This window comes from Garra rufa, chromosome 5, assembly GCF_049309525.1.
Source record: "Garra rufa chromosome 5, GarRuf1.0, whole genome shotgun sequence".
NCBI lineage: Eukaryota > Metazoa > Chordata > Actinopteri > Cypriniformes > Cyprinidae > Garra > Garra rufa.
Genome location: NC_133365.1, coordinates 23,701,909 through 23,720,789, shown reverse-complemented (window position 1 = coordinate 23,720,789; position 18,881 = coordinate 23,701,909). Strand labels below are relative to the sequence as shown.

Here is an 18,881-nt window from a genome sequence, read left to right as displayed (position 1 = left end):
TTGCTCTTTTATAGTACAGGAGACATAATAGAGCTCTCAGTTAAGGCTCATGAAGTAATCAACTTTAACTTTTAGAATATTCTGTAAGAGAAAAACAATGAGCCAATTGTACATATACGGTGTCAAAAGTATTTGAACTGGTTGTTTTTTTGCATGAATCGGACATTAAATGTCATAATCTTCATCAAGTACAAGTATAGACAACCACACAATATACAAACAATTATAATCTTTCATGTCTTTATTAAACACATCCAATTAAACATTCACAGAGAGCGGTGGAAAAAGTAAGTGAACTTTAGCTTGTTGCTGTTGGATGATCCACAAGTATTTCTTTTTTCCCCCCTTGTGATGAGTTTGTAGTGTGTCATGACAAGTTTCACTTAATGACAGTAAATGGCATTGGTTCCTCAAGATTTCCGTATACAGATTTCAAAGCTGCGGTCAGATGGCAGGATTTTCTTAGCTTAGATTTCATACTTTTCCTTTGGTTGTATAGAAAAGAGCAGCTTGGATATTTCTTTCTGTGTTCCACCGAGAAAAGAAAGTAATTCGGATTTGGAATGACAGGGAGGTGAGTACAAGAATACACAATTTTAATTTTAGGTAATTATTACTTTAAATTATATTTAACCTGGAATATTCAAAATATTTAACTCTAAAGCTAAATATCTAACACCATTCAGATCCACCCTCAATCATTACATTATAAATTTTCATTTGAAGAAAAAATATTTCAAAATCTAGCTACAACATTGTTTATGCCTTATTAACATTTTATGCAGCATTGCAAATTACAATAAATAAGAAATGATGTACAGTACTGATAAAGATTATAAAATACTATACATTTGAGGTTTATTGCAACATAATTTAACTATGTACAAATACATAAGTAATTTAAGATTGTAGGGTGCAACTTAATGGGACTGGGAGGACTCTTTAAAGGGTTTGGAGAAACTGAAAAAGATTTTTACTTTCCAATACCCAGTCGCCGTCCTCTATTTTTAGTCCTGACTAAAGCAAAAGCAGGATGTTCGCTGTGAGAAAAGTCGTAGGTGAAGTGTGTAAGGAATTAGTCACAGCAAAGTGTGTGAAATGAGTTTAACTGTGCTGCACACACTGTATACAGTGTTGAATGACTCCCAGTGAGCTATGACACAGGAAGAGGTCATTTAAGAGATGATCAAGGGTTAACAACTTCAAAATGTCAAGCAGATCAGGATGTGATAGCACAAGATGTTTGTGGTGTGATCGGATGTATGGGTGTGGAAGTGGGTATTTACGATGTGTTTGTGTACAGTAACACTAACAAATATGTGCGACTGGGAAGATTCATGCGTGCTGAGGTCAAAGCAGAGACAGCGTGGGCAGCCTTGATGCATATTCCTGTGTGAGACGCATTAATGACTCAGAGATTGGAAGTCCCTGATGGGGGCCAGCCCATCCTTCCAAATGGCATGAGAATTTCCTTTGCTTGGGCAGGGAGTTTGTTTCCCCTGGCCACTGCTGTACCGTACCCAAAGGACCAGCACACACTCTCAGACCACGACTTCCTGTGCTCCCATAGTCAAAAAACAGCGCACCCTCTCACCATAGTTTTATCTAAACATCCATCTGTATTGGGTCTCAGTAGTGATTGGGCCTTTCATCTCAAATCATACAGCACCGAATACAGTGTTTACTGTATGTCAGTTCCACCCCCAACCCAGATCAACTTCACCCCCACAGTGCCATTCAACTACACAAGGGTAGGAGGAAACATAAATCAGTTTCCCGTGTGGTCATAACACCTTCTAATCAACTACTTGGGACCAACAGGGGACTTAACCTGATACCAAGACGCCAGCAGTTCATCATGTGAAAAGTAAACTGTAAAAAAGTATTCATCATAAAAATAATGATGGAAGTAACATTGGTCTTTAGGGCATAACATGTTCTTGTTCATTTATACTATTAGCTTGTGTACCATCTGTGCCAGATACCATGTTGATTAAAAAATGTGTAGTTCCCTTCCGGGAACTCGGCTGCGTCATCAACGCTATGGGGAACGCCATTGGCGAGCCTCTCTCTGAACGTAGTCTACCAACCGGTGTGGTGACGTAAGCGACCAGGAAGTATAAAGCATGTGCATTTCAAATTGGCGTCAGCTTTTGTCATTCAGCGAAGCGTTCTCTGTTTGTCTGTCTGTTGCATGTCTGCTGTTTTTCTGTGCCAGTTTGCACAACTTTATTTTGAGTAGACATGTCAACCAAAAAAGGGGGAAAGAGTTTAGAAAAGAAAGCAGTTGTGCAGCCCCACAGAAGGTGTGTTCCTCCCTGCCAACGTTTCATTGTTGGTGGGGATACACACGTTCTGTGTGTGGTCTGCTTGGGCGCGGAGCACGCTCAGTCAGCCCTCGAGGGGGCTGGCTGTCCGCAGTGTGAGCTTCTTCCACTGCGGGTGCTTCGCTCCCGGAGGGCTCTCTTTGAGGAGGGAGCCCTCACCAGCGTTCCTCGCGGGTCTGGCAGCTGCACTCGTGGGGTTCTCAGCTCGATCTGTTAGAGGGAATGGAGACGGGTGAACCCCTATCTCCCTCCTCACCTAGCAGATCGGTAGACCTCTTACTGGATGAGGAAGCCCGCGCTGCGGTTCCTTCCTACCAGGAGGAGGTCTCAACGCTTCTCCTGTCTTCCTCCGAGGAGGTTGACGTGGAGAGTGTTGATGAAAGTATTCAACCGCTCCCCGATCTCCACAGTATGAGGAGCTTTTGGAGGTGGTGACGCGTGCAGTAGAAAAATTAAATATAAATTGGCCTGCACAGCAAATACATGAGCCGCAGAGAAGCAAGCTGGACGAACGCTTCCTGCGGACAAAGTCACCACCCCAAAGAAGGAGTCTTCCGTTTTTCCCTGACCTCCACGCTGAGGTGTCGAGGTCATGGGAGAAACCGTTTTCAGCCCGCCTGTTCGTTCTCTCTTCCGACTATTATGGCAATGTCGGGGGAATAGACGAGTGTGGCTACAAGATGATGCCGCAGGTTGAACAGACGCTCGCAAGCTATCTGTCACCTGGCCTGGCATCATCTTTGAAGGCTCCTTCCTTGCCCTCCAAGCCTCTCAAAATTACTTCAGGCTTGTTGGGCAAGGGGTACACGGCAGCAGGTCAGGCTGGCGCATGCTTGCACACTATGTCAATTCTGCAGGCATACCAGGCGACCTGAGAAATTAAGGATTTAGATGACGGACGGGAGGTTAATGTTTCGGAGCTGCGCCGCACAGCAGATCTTGCTCTCCACGCCACCAAGGAGACCGCCCGCGCTGTTGGGCGGTCTATGGCAGCCCTGGTGGCGACGGGGAGGCATCTGTGGCTGACCCTGTCCGACATGAAAGATAAGGACAGGGTCCTCCACCTGGACGCCCCGCTTCAGCCCTCTGGTCTGTTCGGCGACTCAGTCAATGAAGTAGTTGACAGATACCAGGAGGCTAAGAAACAAGCGGCGGCATTCCAGCGTTACCTCCCACGCAGTGTCTATTCCTCTGGGACTGCTGGACGGGAAAAGTCCCAGCCGTGTACCAGCTCCTCATACAGAGAGACGCAGAAGTGGAGCGTTGCATCCCGTGCCCCTCCGTACAGACCTAGTGGGCGGGGCCAGAAACGCTCTAAGCCGGGGGCTTCGAAGACTAAGCCCAATCTGAGGGTCGTGCTTCAGTCTAAGAGGTCCTCGGCTAAATGGCCCTGACAATCATGGCTCAGGGCCAATGAGTGCAGCCCCTCTCAGGGAGAAACGGTTTACACCACAGTTCATGGTGCCCGTTCTTCCTCGAGGCCCTCAGGAGATCAGTCAGCTAACCCTGCCAGTGTTACAGGGCGTGGCTATCTCCCGCGCACATCTTCCTCTAGTCTCTCCGCCCGGAAACGTAGCGGAGCTAGGGCGTTCGCCACCCCCATGGGGGTCCTCAGAGAAATTGATTCGGGTGTCTCCTGCCAGCCAGCTGTTACAGGTCACCGAATCAATACCTCTAGTAACACCAGAAACCAGTCTCGAGAGGCTGGTTCCCTTAGTAGAATTTCTGGCAGCGTGGAAACTACTGCCAAATGTATCTACATGGGTCCTGCGTACTGTAGAGAAAGGCTATTCCGCCGCCGCCTTTCGAAGGGGTTTTTCCTACTCTGGTGAGCCCCAAGCAGGGTCTGGTTATGGAGCAAGAAGTAAATTCTCTTCTGAAGAAGGAGGCCATTGAGGTGGTCCCTCTTCCAGACAGAGAAGCCTGGTTCTACAGCCGGTATTTCATTCTTCCAAAGAAGGATGGAGGGCTATGGCCCATTTTAGATCTCAGACGGTTGAACCGCTCAGTCAAGAAACTGAAGTTTAAAATGCTAACTGTCAGACAAGTCGTGTCTCAAATCAGGTCCGAGGACTGGTTTGTCACGATAGATCTAAAAGACGCTTACTTTCAAGTCTCCATCCTCCCTCAACACAGGAAGTTCCTGAGGTTCACTTTCAGGGGCAAAGCTTACCAATACAGAGTTCTTCCTTTCGGCCTAGCACTTTCACCCCGAACTTTCACAAAGTGTGTGGATGCTGCTCTGGCTCCTCTGCGACTCCAGGGCCTCCGCATACTCAACTACATAGACGACTGGCTAATTTTAGCCAGCTCAGAACAGTTAGCGGTTCAGCATCGAGGTGTTGTTCTCGCTCACATGAAAGAATTGGGGTTGAGGCTCAACACCAAGAAAAGTGTGCTGTCTCCATTACAGAGAACCACTTATCTAGGTGTCGTATGGGATTCGACCACGATGCAGGCACGTACGTCACCTGCTCGGATCAAGTCGATATTTACTGCAGTCTCTGCGGTCAAGCTAGGCCTGTCGCTCACTGTCAAACAGTTCCAAGTACTGTTAGGTCTTATGGCAGCTGCATCCAACGTGATACCTCTTGGACTGCTGCACATGAGGCCACTACAGTGGTGGCTCAAAACCAAGGGGTTTTCCCCGAGGGGGAACCCATTCCGCAAGATCAAGGTCACGCGGCGATGCCTACGTGTCTTGGACATGTGGAAGAAACCTTGGTTTCTATCTCAGGGCCCGGTCTTGGGAGCTCCTTGTCGCTGCGTCACGCTAGCGACAGATGCATCCCTCACCGGTTGGGGAGCGGTCATGAGTGGCTGCTCGGCCCACGGTCTGTGGAGCGGTCACCATCTCTCGTGGCACATAAACCGCTTAGAGTTGCTGGCTGTATTCCAGGCCCTAAAACACTTTCTCTCGGATCTGAGAGACCATCACGTGTTGATTTTCACCGACAACATGGCGGTGGTGTATTACATCAACCACAAGGGGGGTATGCATTCACACCCCTTGTACAAGCTGGCATACCATATCCTCCTGTGGTCACAGGGAAAACTTCGCTCACTCAGAGCTGTTCATATCCCTGAACATCTCAATGTGGGAGCAGACGTCCTGTCGAAGCAGGGGCCAAGGCCCGGGGAATGGATGCTCCACCCAGAAGTGGTGCAACAGATCTGGAGAGTGTTTGGCCAGGCTCAGGTGGACCTCTTTGCGACTCGAGAGACATCGCAATCTCCCCTCTGGTACTCTCTAGTCCCTCCAGCTCCTCTCGGACTGGATGCGATGGTACAGACGTGGCTGAGGCTACGTCCGTACGCCTTTCCTCCGATTGCAATGCTCCCAGGAGTTCTGGAGAGAGTACACCGGTACGGCAATTTCCCTAGGCAGAGACTCCTTATCCCTCGTGTCCTGGCAGTTTCCCCAGGCCGAGGGGTATTTATCTCCCTCTTGCTCTGGCGGCTCCCCAGACAGAGGCGTAATATCACTCGCACCCTGGCAATTTCCCCAGACAGAGACTTTCCCTGTGTTCTGGCATGTTCACCAGACACAACTCTTTCCACCCTTGTCCTAGCAGACACTAGGCAGGGACTTGGAATTATGGGGGCGTGGGCATCTCGTTCCCCATAGCGTTGATGACGCAGCCGAGTTCCTGGAAGGGAACGTCTCAGGTTACGTATGTAACCCTGGTTCCCTGAGGGAACGAGACACTGCATCATGGACCATAATTCCCGCATTCCTGCCGCGCATCGCTTCATTCCTGGAAGCTGACGCCAGTTTGAAACGCACGTGCTTTATACTCGAGAGACATCGCAATCTCCCCTCTGGTACTCTCTAGACCCTCCAGCTCCTCTCAGACTGGATGCGATGGTACAGACGTGGCTGAGGCTACGTCCGTACGCCTTTCCTCCGATTGCAATGCTCCAAGGAGTTCTGGAGAGAGTACGCCGGTACGGAGTATGGCTGCTACTAGTAGCCCCGTACTGGCCGGCCCGAGTATTGTTCTCGGACTTAATCGCCCTCCTCGATGGCTCTCCATGGGAGATTCCCGTCAGGAGGGACCTCCTCTCCCAGGCCGGGGGCTCAATCCTTCACCCCCGCCCAGAGATTTGGAAACTATGGGTGTGGCCCCTGAGGGGACACTTCTTTATAGAGGCTGGTCTCTTAACCGAGGTTGCTGAGACCATCCTTCATTCCAGAGCTCCCTCTACGAGGAAACTTTATGGCCTTAAGTGGAAACTGTTCACTGCATGATGTAATCAGCACCAATTAGACCCAGTTCACTGCCCGATAGGTACAGTACTGGAGTTTCTGCAGTCTCGCTTTTCCACAGGGCTAACCCACTCCACCCTGAAGGTGTACGTGGCGGCGTTATCGGCCTACCACGCCCCTCTCGGTGGCCTGTCAGTGGGTAGAAACCCCTTGGTCATACGTTTCCTCCGCGGTGCACTCAGGTTGAGGCCTCGAGTGAAACCGAGGGTCCCCACGTGGGATCTCGCTGTGGTGCTCGAAGCTCTCTGTAGACCTCCATTCGAGCCTATAGAGGAGATTTCGGACCGCAATCTTACCATTAAGACTGCGTTGCTGCTTGCGCTTACTTCTCTGGGGAGAGTAGGAGACCTTCAGGCCCTTTCTGTGGCCCCTTCTTATATTGATTTTGCACCCGGTCTGGCCAAAGCCTTTCTCTACCCTAGAGCTGGGTATGTCCCGAAGGTCCCGACAGCAGTACCACAGCCGGTCACACTCCAGGCCTTTTACCCTCCTCCATTCATGCAGCCCGACCATCGGAAGTATAACTGTATGTGTCCGGTGCGAGCACTGGACACATACGTCCACAGAGCTGCCATGTGGCGTAAATCAGAGCAACTTTTGGTTTGTTACGGTCCCCCTAAGAGGGGGTACCCTGCTTCAAAGCCTACTATCAGTAGATGGATCGTGGATGCCATTACTACTGTATACGAGTCCTCTGGCCTGCCATCACCCCTGGGGGTCAAGGCTCACTCTACCTGAGGCTTGGCTGCCTCTAAAGCTCTGGCAGCAGGTGTCCCTATACAGGACATCTGCAGTGCTGCGGGTTGGTCCTCACCTTTAACATTTGTCAGGTTCTACGAGCTAGACCTGAGAGCCGCTCCTGGCTCCTCTGTCCTTGAGTGACAGACATTTGTCCCTCGTGTCCTGGCAGTTTCCCCAGGCCGAGGTGTATTTATCTCCCTCTTGTTCTGGCGGTTTCCCAGACAGAGGTGTAATACCACTCGCGTCCTGGCAATTTCCCCAGGCGGAGATCTTCCGGTGTCCTGGCAGGTTCACCAGGCACTACCTTTTTCCCTCTTGCTCTGGCAGTTTCCCAGACAGAGGTGTACTACACCCCCTCGTGTCCTGGCAGTTTCCCCAGGCCGAGGTGTATTTACTCTCCCTCTTGTTCTAGCGGTTCCCCAGACAGAGGCGTAAAACCACTCTTGTCCTAGCAATTTTACCTAGGCAGAGACTCCTTATCCCTCGTGTCCTGGCAGTTTCCCCAGGCCGAGGGGTATTTATCTCCCTCTTGCTCTGGCGGCTCCCCAGACAGAGGCGTAATATCACTCACGCCCTGGCAATTTCCCCAGACAGAGACTTTCCCTGTGTTCTGGCATGTTCACCAGACACAACTCTTTCCACCCTTGTTCTAGCAGACACTAGGCAGGGACTTGGAATTATGGGGGCGTGGGCCTCTCGTTCCCCATAGTGTTGATGACGCAGCCGAGTTCCTGGAAGGGAACGTCTCAGGTTACGTATGTAACCCTGGTTCCCTGAGGGAACGAGACACTGCATCATGGACCATAATTCCCGCATTCCTGCCGCGCATCGCTTCATTCCTGGAAGCTGACGCCGGTTTGAAACGCACGTGCTTTATACTTCCTGGTCGCTTACGTCACCACGCCGGTGACGTCACTCCCGTCATTTGATTGGTTGGTAGACTACGTTCAGAGAGAGGCTCGCCAATGGCGTTCCCCATAGCGTTGATGACGCAGCGTCTCGTTCCCTCAGGGAACCAGGGTTGCATACGTAACCTGAGACTTTTTTTTGTATGTACTTACTAGGATAGTTCACCCAAAAATGAAAATTGTAGTGTAAGAGTTTCTTTTTTTGTGAACAAAAGACAATATTTTGAAAAATCTTAGTTACTAAACAGTTGATGGTAGCCATTGACTGACATATTATGGAAAGAAATATTATGAAAGTCAATGACCACCTCTCGAAAATCTGTGATTGATTTAATGTTGGTTACCAAACATAGCCATTGACTTCTTAAGTATTTTTTTCCATACTATTAAACTCAGTAGGACTCAATTCTTCAAAATATCTTCTTCTGTGTTCAGCAGAAGAAAAAAACACAGGTTTGGAATAACTTGAGGGTAAGTAAATAATGACAAAATGTTCATTTTGGGGTGAACTATCCCTTTAATTTGCATTCTTGTTTTACTATGGCTGTAATAAACTTTAAAGGGATAGTTCACCCAAACATGAAAATTCTGTCATTAATTTTTCACCCTCATGTTGTTTCAAACACGCAAGACTTATGTTCATGTTCGGAACACAAATTAAGATATTTTTAATGAAATCCGAGAGCTTTCTGACCCTGCATAGACAGTAATGGAACTGATACATTCAAGGTAGTAAGGACATTGATAAAATAGTCCATGCAACATCAGTGGTTCAACCATAATGTTATAAAGTTACGAGAACATTTTGTGTACACAAAGAAAACAAAATTAATGACTATTCAACAATTTGTGTTGCTGTCTATGCAGGTTCAGAAAGCTCAGAATTTCATTAGAATTTGTGTTTTGAAGATGATGAAGGTCTTATAGGTTTGGAATGACATCAGGGTGACTAATTAATGAGAATTTTCATTTTTGGGAGAACTACCCTTTTAAATGTCTGTCATTAACTCTTTATGATTTTTTTTTTATTTATTCAATTTTGGCTAGCTTTCTTAGCAAGATTCTCTTCAAACTGTTTCTGGAAATTAATTTGACCTGCAAGAGAAAACTGCTTGTAGAAAAATACACTTTTATGCTATTTGCAACTGTAGCGCCCCTTGTGGCAAAACTGACATTGCAATGCATACAGAAAAGTCGCAATAAGCATTGTGCTCTGACTGCATGAAAACAACCATAGATCACATTTATCTGTAAAGCGTGTGTTTCAGGACTTAGTCTATTATCCACTGTTCATTTACAGTACATTGTTTTCTTGAACGGAGTCCCTACTTGAAACGTTCGGTTTTAGTTTAAACTAGTCTGCTCATTTTGTTATTGCGATGCTCACATATTAAGTGTTGATTCCACATCACCTCTGGAGCGAGATAAATATTTAGACAGGGCCTTCTGTCGTGCGTGCGTGCATGACTGTAATGTGGAGAGAAAACGACACATCAGGCTCAGAGTGACATCTGAGAGAGACATGGGACATCTGGTGACCCATGTACATCCCCAACCAGGGCTGTAAAATCAGGTGACAGCCTGCTCAGCCAAATGCTATGCGCAGTTCAGAATCAACTCATCCGCGTGGCTCGCATTTATTCCACATTCGTTGGTGATCTGCTAACACATTTCACGGCCTGACAGCTTTCAATAACCAAACATTTATGAATGCACAGATACTATATAGGTCTTCTTGTTTTAGAAGAATTCATCTATTTACTTTGCTTTTAAACAGTCTAAAAGTAAAAGGCAATTTCTTCTAAATGTTATGGGCTTCTCCTGTCCATAAGAAGTGTCAAATCTGTTAAGCCAAATGGATTTTAAATGCAACTTGTTTCTTTAATAATTTAAAGTGTTTGTAGCAAAAAACAGTGGCTTTCACATGTGGACTTTTGTAAACATTAATGATATTATATGAATTAACATTCACAGGTCACGTCTATATCATCAATGAAGAGTACCGGCATACACAGCGATAGCCCACACCTCTGCTCACTGCACGTGTGGCGGACAGAATGAGGTACATCAGGTGGGCTGCATCTGTGACACCATATGCCCTCCGCATAGTTCCCTGGGGAAGGCTGACGGCATGCACCCAGCTGCTTCCTCTGTCACCTCAGCTTGCGTACAGTTACGCCACATGATGAGTCTCTGGCTTGCTTGTGTCGGGACATCTGCAGTCTGTGCTATAAGTGAAATTGCCTACAGCTTTTGAGTGTGATAAGTTAATACTATGAGACAGAAATTTTAAATGTAGTCTAATGTGCAGGGCATCTAAGTGTGCTTAGATATAACACATTTCAGTCAGGACAAACTAATAAAGGGGTATCCAATCCTGCACCTGGAAGGCCACTGTCCTGTAGAGTTTAGCTCCAACCTCTATTAAACAAACATGAACCAAAGCAATAAAGGTCTTCAGGACTACAGGAACCTTCCAGGTAGGTATCTGAGGACAAGTTAGAGCGAAAGTCTGTAGGAAGTTGGTCTTCCAGGACCAAGATTGAACTCCTCTGTTCTAGAATGAAAAGAACTATTAAATCAGCGGTGTCCAATCCTGGTCGTAGAGGGCCACTGTCCTGTAGAGTTTAGCTCCAACCTCCATTAAACAAACATGAACCAAAGCAATCAAGGTCTTCAGGATTACTAGAATCTGCCAGGTAGGTATGTTGGGACAAGTTGGAGCTAAACTCTCTAGGACGTTGGACCTCCAGGATCAGGATTGGACACCTCTGTTCTACAATGAAAAGGAATATTAGATCAGCAGTGTCCAGTCCTGGTCAAAGAGGCCCACTGTCCTGTAGAGTTTAGCTCCAACCTCTATTAAATAAACATGAACCAAAGCAATCAAAGTCTTTAGGATTACTAGAATCTTTCAGGTAAGTATGTTGGGACAAGTTGGAGCTAAACTCTGTAGGACGTTGGATCTCCAAGATCAGGACTGGACACCTCTGTTCTAGAATAAAAAGAAGGACTTTTAAGATCAGGGGTGTCCAACCATGGTCATAGAGACCCACTATCCTGCAGAGTTTAGCTCATACCCCTATTAAACAAACATAAACCAAAGCAATCAAAGTCTTTAGGATTACTAGAATCCATGTAGGTATGTTGGGACAAGTTGGAGCTAAACTCTGTGGGATGTTGGCCCATCAGGACGAGAATTGGACACCCCTGTTCTAGAATGAAAATGAAAACTATTAAGATCAGTGGTGTCCAATCCTGGTCCTAGAGGGCCACAATCCAGCAGTTTAGCTCCAACACAACTGCCTAAATGGGTAATCCTGAATATCTTGCTTAGTTGGTTCATTTGTGTCTTATTAGGGCTAAAGCTAAATTTTGCTGGAAGATGGCCCTCCAGGAGCAGGATTGGACACTCCTGTACATGAAGTATACAACTGCTGGTCCAGGCAGTATCAGTTGTAATCTGCACAGCTGCTACTGAAAGTGGCATGTGTGCGTAAGCCATATGAAAAAAAAAAAAAAAAAAAACCCAAATGAGACCATTTTAATATCTCAATTAATTCTCATGGAAATAAAGAGCAAATGGATACTTACTTACCATCCAAAATGGAACTTCTGTCATCATTTATTCATGTCTTTCTAAATTCATATGGCTCCTGTTACTCACACCAATTTGTACATACAGTATTTTGCGAGGTGGCTAATTCTCACCAATTCATATGACCTGGTTCGTACAAATTCATAAGTTTTGTGAAAAATCATTTGTATTTAACAAGGTGGCAAATTTGCAGGAAATCATATGAATGACCACGCCTTACAGAAAATGTACAAAATCATATGAGTGAGGTCGTACAATTCTTACGAACTACATACAAATAGTTTTTTTGTTTTTTTTTTCCTAAAATGGTTCTATCCATTCCGCAAATCTTTTAAATAATAAATTAGTATTATTATAAGAATAGTTATGTAAAGGTGACAAAGGTCAACACGTGGTTGAGCTCAAAACCACCCTGAAACCTGCTGGTCTCAAACTAGGAACTAGAATGGTCATTCTCAAAATATTACATACAAATGTTAGAGTTCTGAGCTTTCGCAGACTTGTTAGAACTTTGACTAATGCTTAACCCTATTAAAAACTATAAATATGGACAAGCAAAGGTTCAAGCATTGAAACCCTTTTGGTTGAAGAAGTCTTGAATTAGGCTGCTGCATTGATTATCTTAGTGAATAAATTACCATTTATTGATGATGTCTGATATAGAATTTATTTCACATAACGCTACGCCACATACCCTGACCACCAGTTCACTCATCTTTCACAGCCCTTTAAGTATAAGGGCCTGGAGATTCCAGGCTGCAACCTTTTACTCCAAACAAGAGCAAGACGAAGATGGGCTGGCTCCAGTTTGTTTACTGAAAGCCCCTTTGAGATTCCTCTCGGATACAGAATAATGCAATGCGAAACGGAGCTGGCGCAGGAGTCTGTGCAGCCCCAGGCGTTGATTTTATGATTTTCTTGCTGTTTGTTTGTCTTTGTTCAAGGCTAGGATGGGTGTCTGTGGCATGGCCCTTCTCTTGCCTGCTCCCCCAGCCTCGCCTTTCCCGCACTAAATGATCCTTTCATTTCCTCTTAGTCTCGTCTGCCCTAAGGGCTGAACGCTAGGCCCCGTGGCCCTACGCGCTGTATGTGAAGTTCACAAGTTGTCCTCCATTGGGCAGAATCTCTATCAAAGTGTTCTTCCTGTCTGAGCCCTGCTTGTGTGAGATTGCCCAGGGCCAAGGCGACAGCCTTGACTCAACTATGTGAAGTTTAGCACTAAGCAATCATCTCTGCTCAATGGTTTAAACTGGGATTTTGAAAGTGGAGGAGCCCTGAAATCTGGAGGTAATTGTAATGCATTATAAAAAATATGACATGGCTCAGTTTAGTGATATGATTCTATTTTGACACTTTTTAAAACACTTTCTTAAAAATATTAGACAAGACGTCCCAAGTTCAAAACCCACACATAGACATCCTAAAGAAATTTAGCAAAACATCAGAAACAGGGTGTATTTGGTTACATTTTGTTTTGTGATTGTATAAAAATGGCAAACAGGCTGTGCAACAAGGTGGGAAATATGTCTAATAGATGGGTGCAGCACCCCCTGCTGTGCTGGAGAACTTTGGCATTTTAGGTGAATATGGTGCATTGAACACGACATTGATGTAATGTCTAATGTAATGAGCTTTAAACTTTTTTAACACTCACTAAATGAAAATTAAATGTGAAAAACTGAAGAATACAGGAAATTTAATGACTTTTTTTTTTTTATTGAAGATGCCGCTCTTCCGGATTATTCCAGACTAATTTAACCCCTAACCATATCCAAACTGACCCAACCACCTCTTGCCCCATTCCCCCATCAAAACCTCACCCTAACCCCCTCCTCTCGTCCTCAGAGATCTGGCTCCGGAACTGACTTAGGAAGTCTCTTAATGGTTACCAAACTGTGGGGGAACTGCATACACTCAGCGAGGACTAAACATATGTTTAGAGGAGACAACATCAGCAATCACCACTTGACCCCGGCACTCATACTTCTGTTTTCCTCCCCCTTAGATGGGAGAAAGAACTCAGAACGGGTAATATAATCAAGCAAAAGCACAAAACCAGAGAGGAGGCACTGTGAACATGCCCAGTTCCAGATGTACGGGCAGCCAAGTGCTGAGACGAGGCTGGAAGGAGGAGCAGAGGATGTCGAGGAGGAATTAAGAAATAAAGATGAAACGATGCAGAATGAAACTTAGGAAAGAAAACATTTCAAATAAGATCTCTTTGATATCTCAATATAATTTCTCTCGAACAGCAAATGGGAGGTTTTCTGAGTAGCATGAGCTTTTAACTTCTCAGATCTTCTCCTGAAGAAGATGCCAGCAATCTCACAAAAAATTCAGAAAAAGGTCTCAACAATGTCTCAGTCTGTTTTCAGATTTCTGTTTATGCTTTGAATACGCTATTCAGTGCCAAACACCAAGAAAAACAGTCAAATGTGAAGGATTACAGACACAAGATCACACTCACAAATTCATCGCATGAGCATTCAAGTGATTCCATACAGATGTTCAACCATGAAGAAAAATAGGTGGGAGGGGAAAGTGACCAAAGAGTGAGAACAAATTGCTTATGTCTGTGACTTCACATTCGATGTGTAAATAAGATGTTCAAAGAAAACAATACGAGTTATTCCAAAACATCCCTGAAATGTCCTGCTCCCCCGGGAAGCTGCTTTTCATCGTTTTTCATTAACCTCATGTCTGTGTGTCTCCAGAGGCCATTATTTAGAACAGATGAGAAAGAGGTGTGTGAAAACTCAACTGGTTGCTTTCTCTCTTGTGCAGTGACATTGCGTATTTCATGGTATTCAAAGCTCAGTTTTTAAAATCTGTTAAGTCCACAACTAGAATGTTAATGATGAGGAATGTTGTGAATCTGTGCAGTAGCTATTAGGGGGAAAATACTCACACTGACTGTTTAACAATAAAATTAAATTGTGTTTTGGTTTGGTTTATTATTATTGTTACATACTAAAGTGATGCTAAAACAATTTTTACATTACTTAAGTTTCAGATCAGTGTACAGCATGAAAAACTGAGCTTTTCTTCATTTCATGGACTCAGTCAGGCATGTGCTAACAAATGGCTGTAAGCTGACTAAGGGAACATCTGAAAGGAAGAAACATGAGGTGACAATGCAAGTGATAAATTTATTTCAGTGTGGAAAAGGTGTAATCATTTGAGAATAGTTACTCATTGCCAGGAATTACTCAGACCCAGCTGTGTAGCACATACACACACGCACACACAAACACACGTCTATCTATCATCCTCGCCTCTGTCCACCCTCACAAATGTTTAGTCACTCACATCTAGTTACCAATGAATAAAAACACCCCTGAAAAAGCCTGACGGAAAAAATGATGGGAGTTTTCGGTTCACTGTCTAAGGTCAGGTATCAGCACTAATATTTGGCAGAAAAATGTCACTTTAACTTTTTCATTATAAAACATTACCAAACTCCCATTTAGGCATGTAACTACCTCATGAATGTTTTGTCACTAAAAATGTTTTCAAAAAATAATATTCACAAAAATAATATTTTGCACTTATCACTGAATGCTACACCATGTGCTCCACATGGTAATCTCAATTTTGTTTTTTGGAAAAAAACATTAAACATTTAAATAATGACATTTTGGGTATATTCCTAATTTTCCTTTTCTTCCTCCCTTTCTTCCTGCTGGCCTTCCATTCATTCATTCATTCATTCATTCATTCATTTGGGGGTTCAAATTATTTTGAAGCCAAATGTATAAAAATAAAAAGTACAACTTTTTAGAGAATAATCATTCGTAACTATTTAAAAAAAAAAAAAAAAAAAAAAACTTAGATAAACATTTTTTTTCCCGGAAGCAATTTCGTGAGCCGGGTAGGATTTCCCAGTAGAAATCATCAGTTTGGAGGAAATCATTTAGTCTCAGTAAGTGGCAGACAGCATCCTGATTTCACTGCTCTGGCTCCAGTCTCAGAACAGCTCCTGAGCACTCTGCAGTCTCTCAGCCCAGGACTATATAAACACTGCTTTAAGAGGCCGACATAATCCTTGTGTGGCCTCTCATTTATTTTAGCTCATGAACAATGTTTCTGAAATTTTTAGAGGAGGAAATAAACTAAAGAGACAGATAAGGGGAAAAAAAGAAGATAGAAATAATGTGACATCTAAATAAGTGATAACACAAGATAAGAAGCAAGAGATAATAAATGTCAATTTCTACAGAATAGAGGACATTACATTAATCTGTCGACACTTGTTGGATGATTACCATTTGTGACCCTGGACCACAAAACCAGTCATAAGTGTCAATTTTTTTTTATTGAAATGTATACATTATCTGTAAGCTGAATAAATAAGTTGTTAGTATTGGACAATATTTGGCCGAGATACAACTATTTGAAAATCTGGAATCTGAGGGTGCAAAAAAAAAAAATACTGAGAAAATCGCCTTTAAATTCCATAGAGGAACCATGCTTGGTTCCACAAAGAACCATTCGGTCAAAGGTTCTTTAAAGAACCATCTCTTTCTTACCTTTTTTATAATCTGAAGAACCTTCTTTTTACCACAAAGAACCTTTTGTGAAACAGAAAGGTTCTTCAGATGTTAAAGGTTCTTTATGAAACCATTTAAACAGAAAAGGTTCTTCTATGGCATCGTGAAGCACCTTTATTTTTAAGAGTGCAACAATTTCTACTATTAACTATGACTTTTGCCTCAATATACTCCTAATTACTGCTTATTAACAGTTACTAAAATAGTTGTTTAGTTTAAGAATTTGGTAAGAATAAGGACGTAGAATAAGGCCTTGCAGAATAAGACTAATATGTGCTTTTTAAGCAATAATAAACAGCCAATATCCCAGCAATATTCATGCAAATAAAAAGTGTTACCAATATCCTTATTATCTCACCAAAGTGAGAAGGGTACAAAAAGCATGCATTTTAGGTTAGACTTTAAATTTTGATGTTAATTCCACTACTGTATAGTATATAAATGTAAAATCTTAGTTCATTTTAATTTTTTTTATTTTTTTTCATTAGCATTTGCTAATGCATTATTAAAATCACAAGTTGTGTTTGTTAACATTAGGTAATGCACTATAACATGAACAAACAATGAACGACTGTATTTTTATTAATCTAACAAAGATTAATAAATAGTGTAATAAATGTGTTGTTTGTTAACATTAACTAATGTTAACAAATGACATCTTATTGTAAAGTGTTACCCTATATACACAGTATACAAATTCAATTAAATAAGAAGTAACTGTAAGTGTAATCCCTTAATTTACTTTTTCAAGGGAAAAGTAATTAAAATACAGTAACTAATTACTTAGCAACTAGTTACACCCAACACTGTTTAGCATACACCAAAGCTGTAATCTAAATCACTTTTCCTAAAAGTCTTTCTTCTTCTTTTTTTTTAAAAGCAAACAGTCCCACGTATACCCACAGATGAAATTGAGCCGTTCATTGACAGCGAAAAGTGTTTGTTTGGGCTCTGGTACGTACATGTCTATCGCTTATTTAGTCGATTTTGTCCGGCTGATTTGACTGTCTGAGCAGATTCATGCAGATTGTTTGGCTGTTAGAATGTCCTGTGGGAGACGGTCCAGTTTAAGCCTTGTTTTGTGTGTGTGTGTCCAATTAAGACATGGGTGGAGTGGACATGGTCTACAAGACCTGTAAGACGTGCCATATCTGCATTCAGTGCCAAAATGTAAACACATTAAGACAGCTTGACCTCACAAATCTCCTCTCAGCTGAATCAAGAGTAGCACAGCCCTACAAATCTCCCTTTGTGTCTTCACTCTGAGGAGAATGTTTTCTGGACTTTGATAGACTGAATCTAATGTGGACATATGGAGGACGTGACTGTCCAATAGTTGCGGAAAACGAAACCACATTTTAGCTTTCAGAACGGCCCAGCAGAACTGACAGAGTCATTTTCGACGCCATCCCTCTCCCTTTCACTTCCTTCTCTGTCCACAGAGCCACAAAACAGAAACATGACTACACGTTACATGGCTGAGGCATGTAAAAGAGCTGGCCTCTACCTTGACGTGTACTGTACATGCTTTATTAGAAACACATGCTCGCCTGACTTCTTATTTTGTCTTGGCAATTTGACACAAGTGCAGCTCACTCAAAATGCCACTGCCTTGTGTAAACAGCGGAGATCACAGAGCTGAGGGCGGACAAATCATTAAAGCTTTCCCCTTTGTTCATGAAGTCTTGATCTTTCTTTCATTCGCTATTTTGTGAGTTTAGTAGCGAGTAAGGCATGTTTTATTAACAGCATTTTATTAAACATCATTAACTGCCATCATTCCACTTGAAAATAGTCTTCGACAGTCCCTGGTGCTACACAGCTATATTTATAAAGTATATATTGCATCAGAGCTGTTATTATATTGTGGATTTTATCACTGACCGGCATTGTGAAAAATCCCTTAAATGGATAGTTCACCCAAAAATGAAAATTCGGTCTTTTAACAGAATTAACTACTCACCATCATGTCGTTTCAAACCCGAAAGACCTTTGCTCATCTTCAGAACACAAATTAAGATATTTTTGATGAAATCCAAGAGCTCTCTAACCCTTCATAGACAGCAACACAACTGAAATGTTCCCAGGACCAAAAACAGCAATGAAATCTGTAAAACAGTCCATGAGACATCAGTGGTTCAACCAAAATAATCACTTTATTCAGCAATTCTTCTCCTCCTCATCCCGTCTTAAATTGTGTTCTGAAGATGAACAAAGGTCTTTCGGGTTTGGAACGACAAGAGGGTGAGTAATTAATGACAGAATTTTCATTTTTTGCTGAACTATCTCTTTAAATGCTACTAAATGTGCACTTGCAGTCTAATTCAAATCATAAAAGCTTATAAAAAAAGGCAGATAATATAATATTAATGACTTTAAAGGCCAATTAAGTGAACTTAAAGACACTTAAAATGATTTTAAATTAAACATTTAATATTTAAATACATTTTAAATCATTTTTATTTTTAAGTTATTTTTTAATTATCT

The 18,881-nt window shown here is 43.1% G+C and overlaps 1 protein-coding gene across 1 annotated transcript in view; it reads left to right on the top strand.

Annotated features, from left to right (window-relative positions):
* LOC141334793 (kalirin-like) overlaps nucleotides 1-3,202 on the top strand; it is an 80,529-nt gene extending 77,327 nt beyond the window's left edge. The window contains exons 10-11 of the mRNA XM_073840018.1: nucleotides 2,738-3,019; nucleotides 3,185-3,202. Of these exons, the coding sequence (XP_073696119.1) occupies nucleotides 2,738-3,019; nucleotides 3,185-3,202 (300 nt within the window). The remainder of the gene's footprint in view (nucleotides 1-2,737; nucleotides 3,020-3,184) is intronic.
* The last annotated feature ends 15,679 nt before the right edge of the window (nucleotides 3,203-18,881 follow it).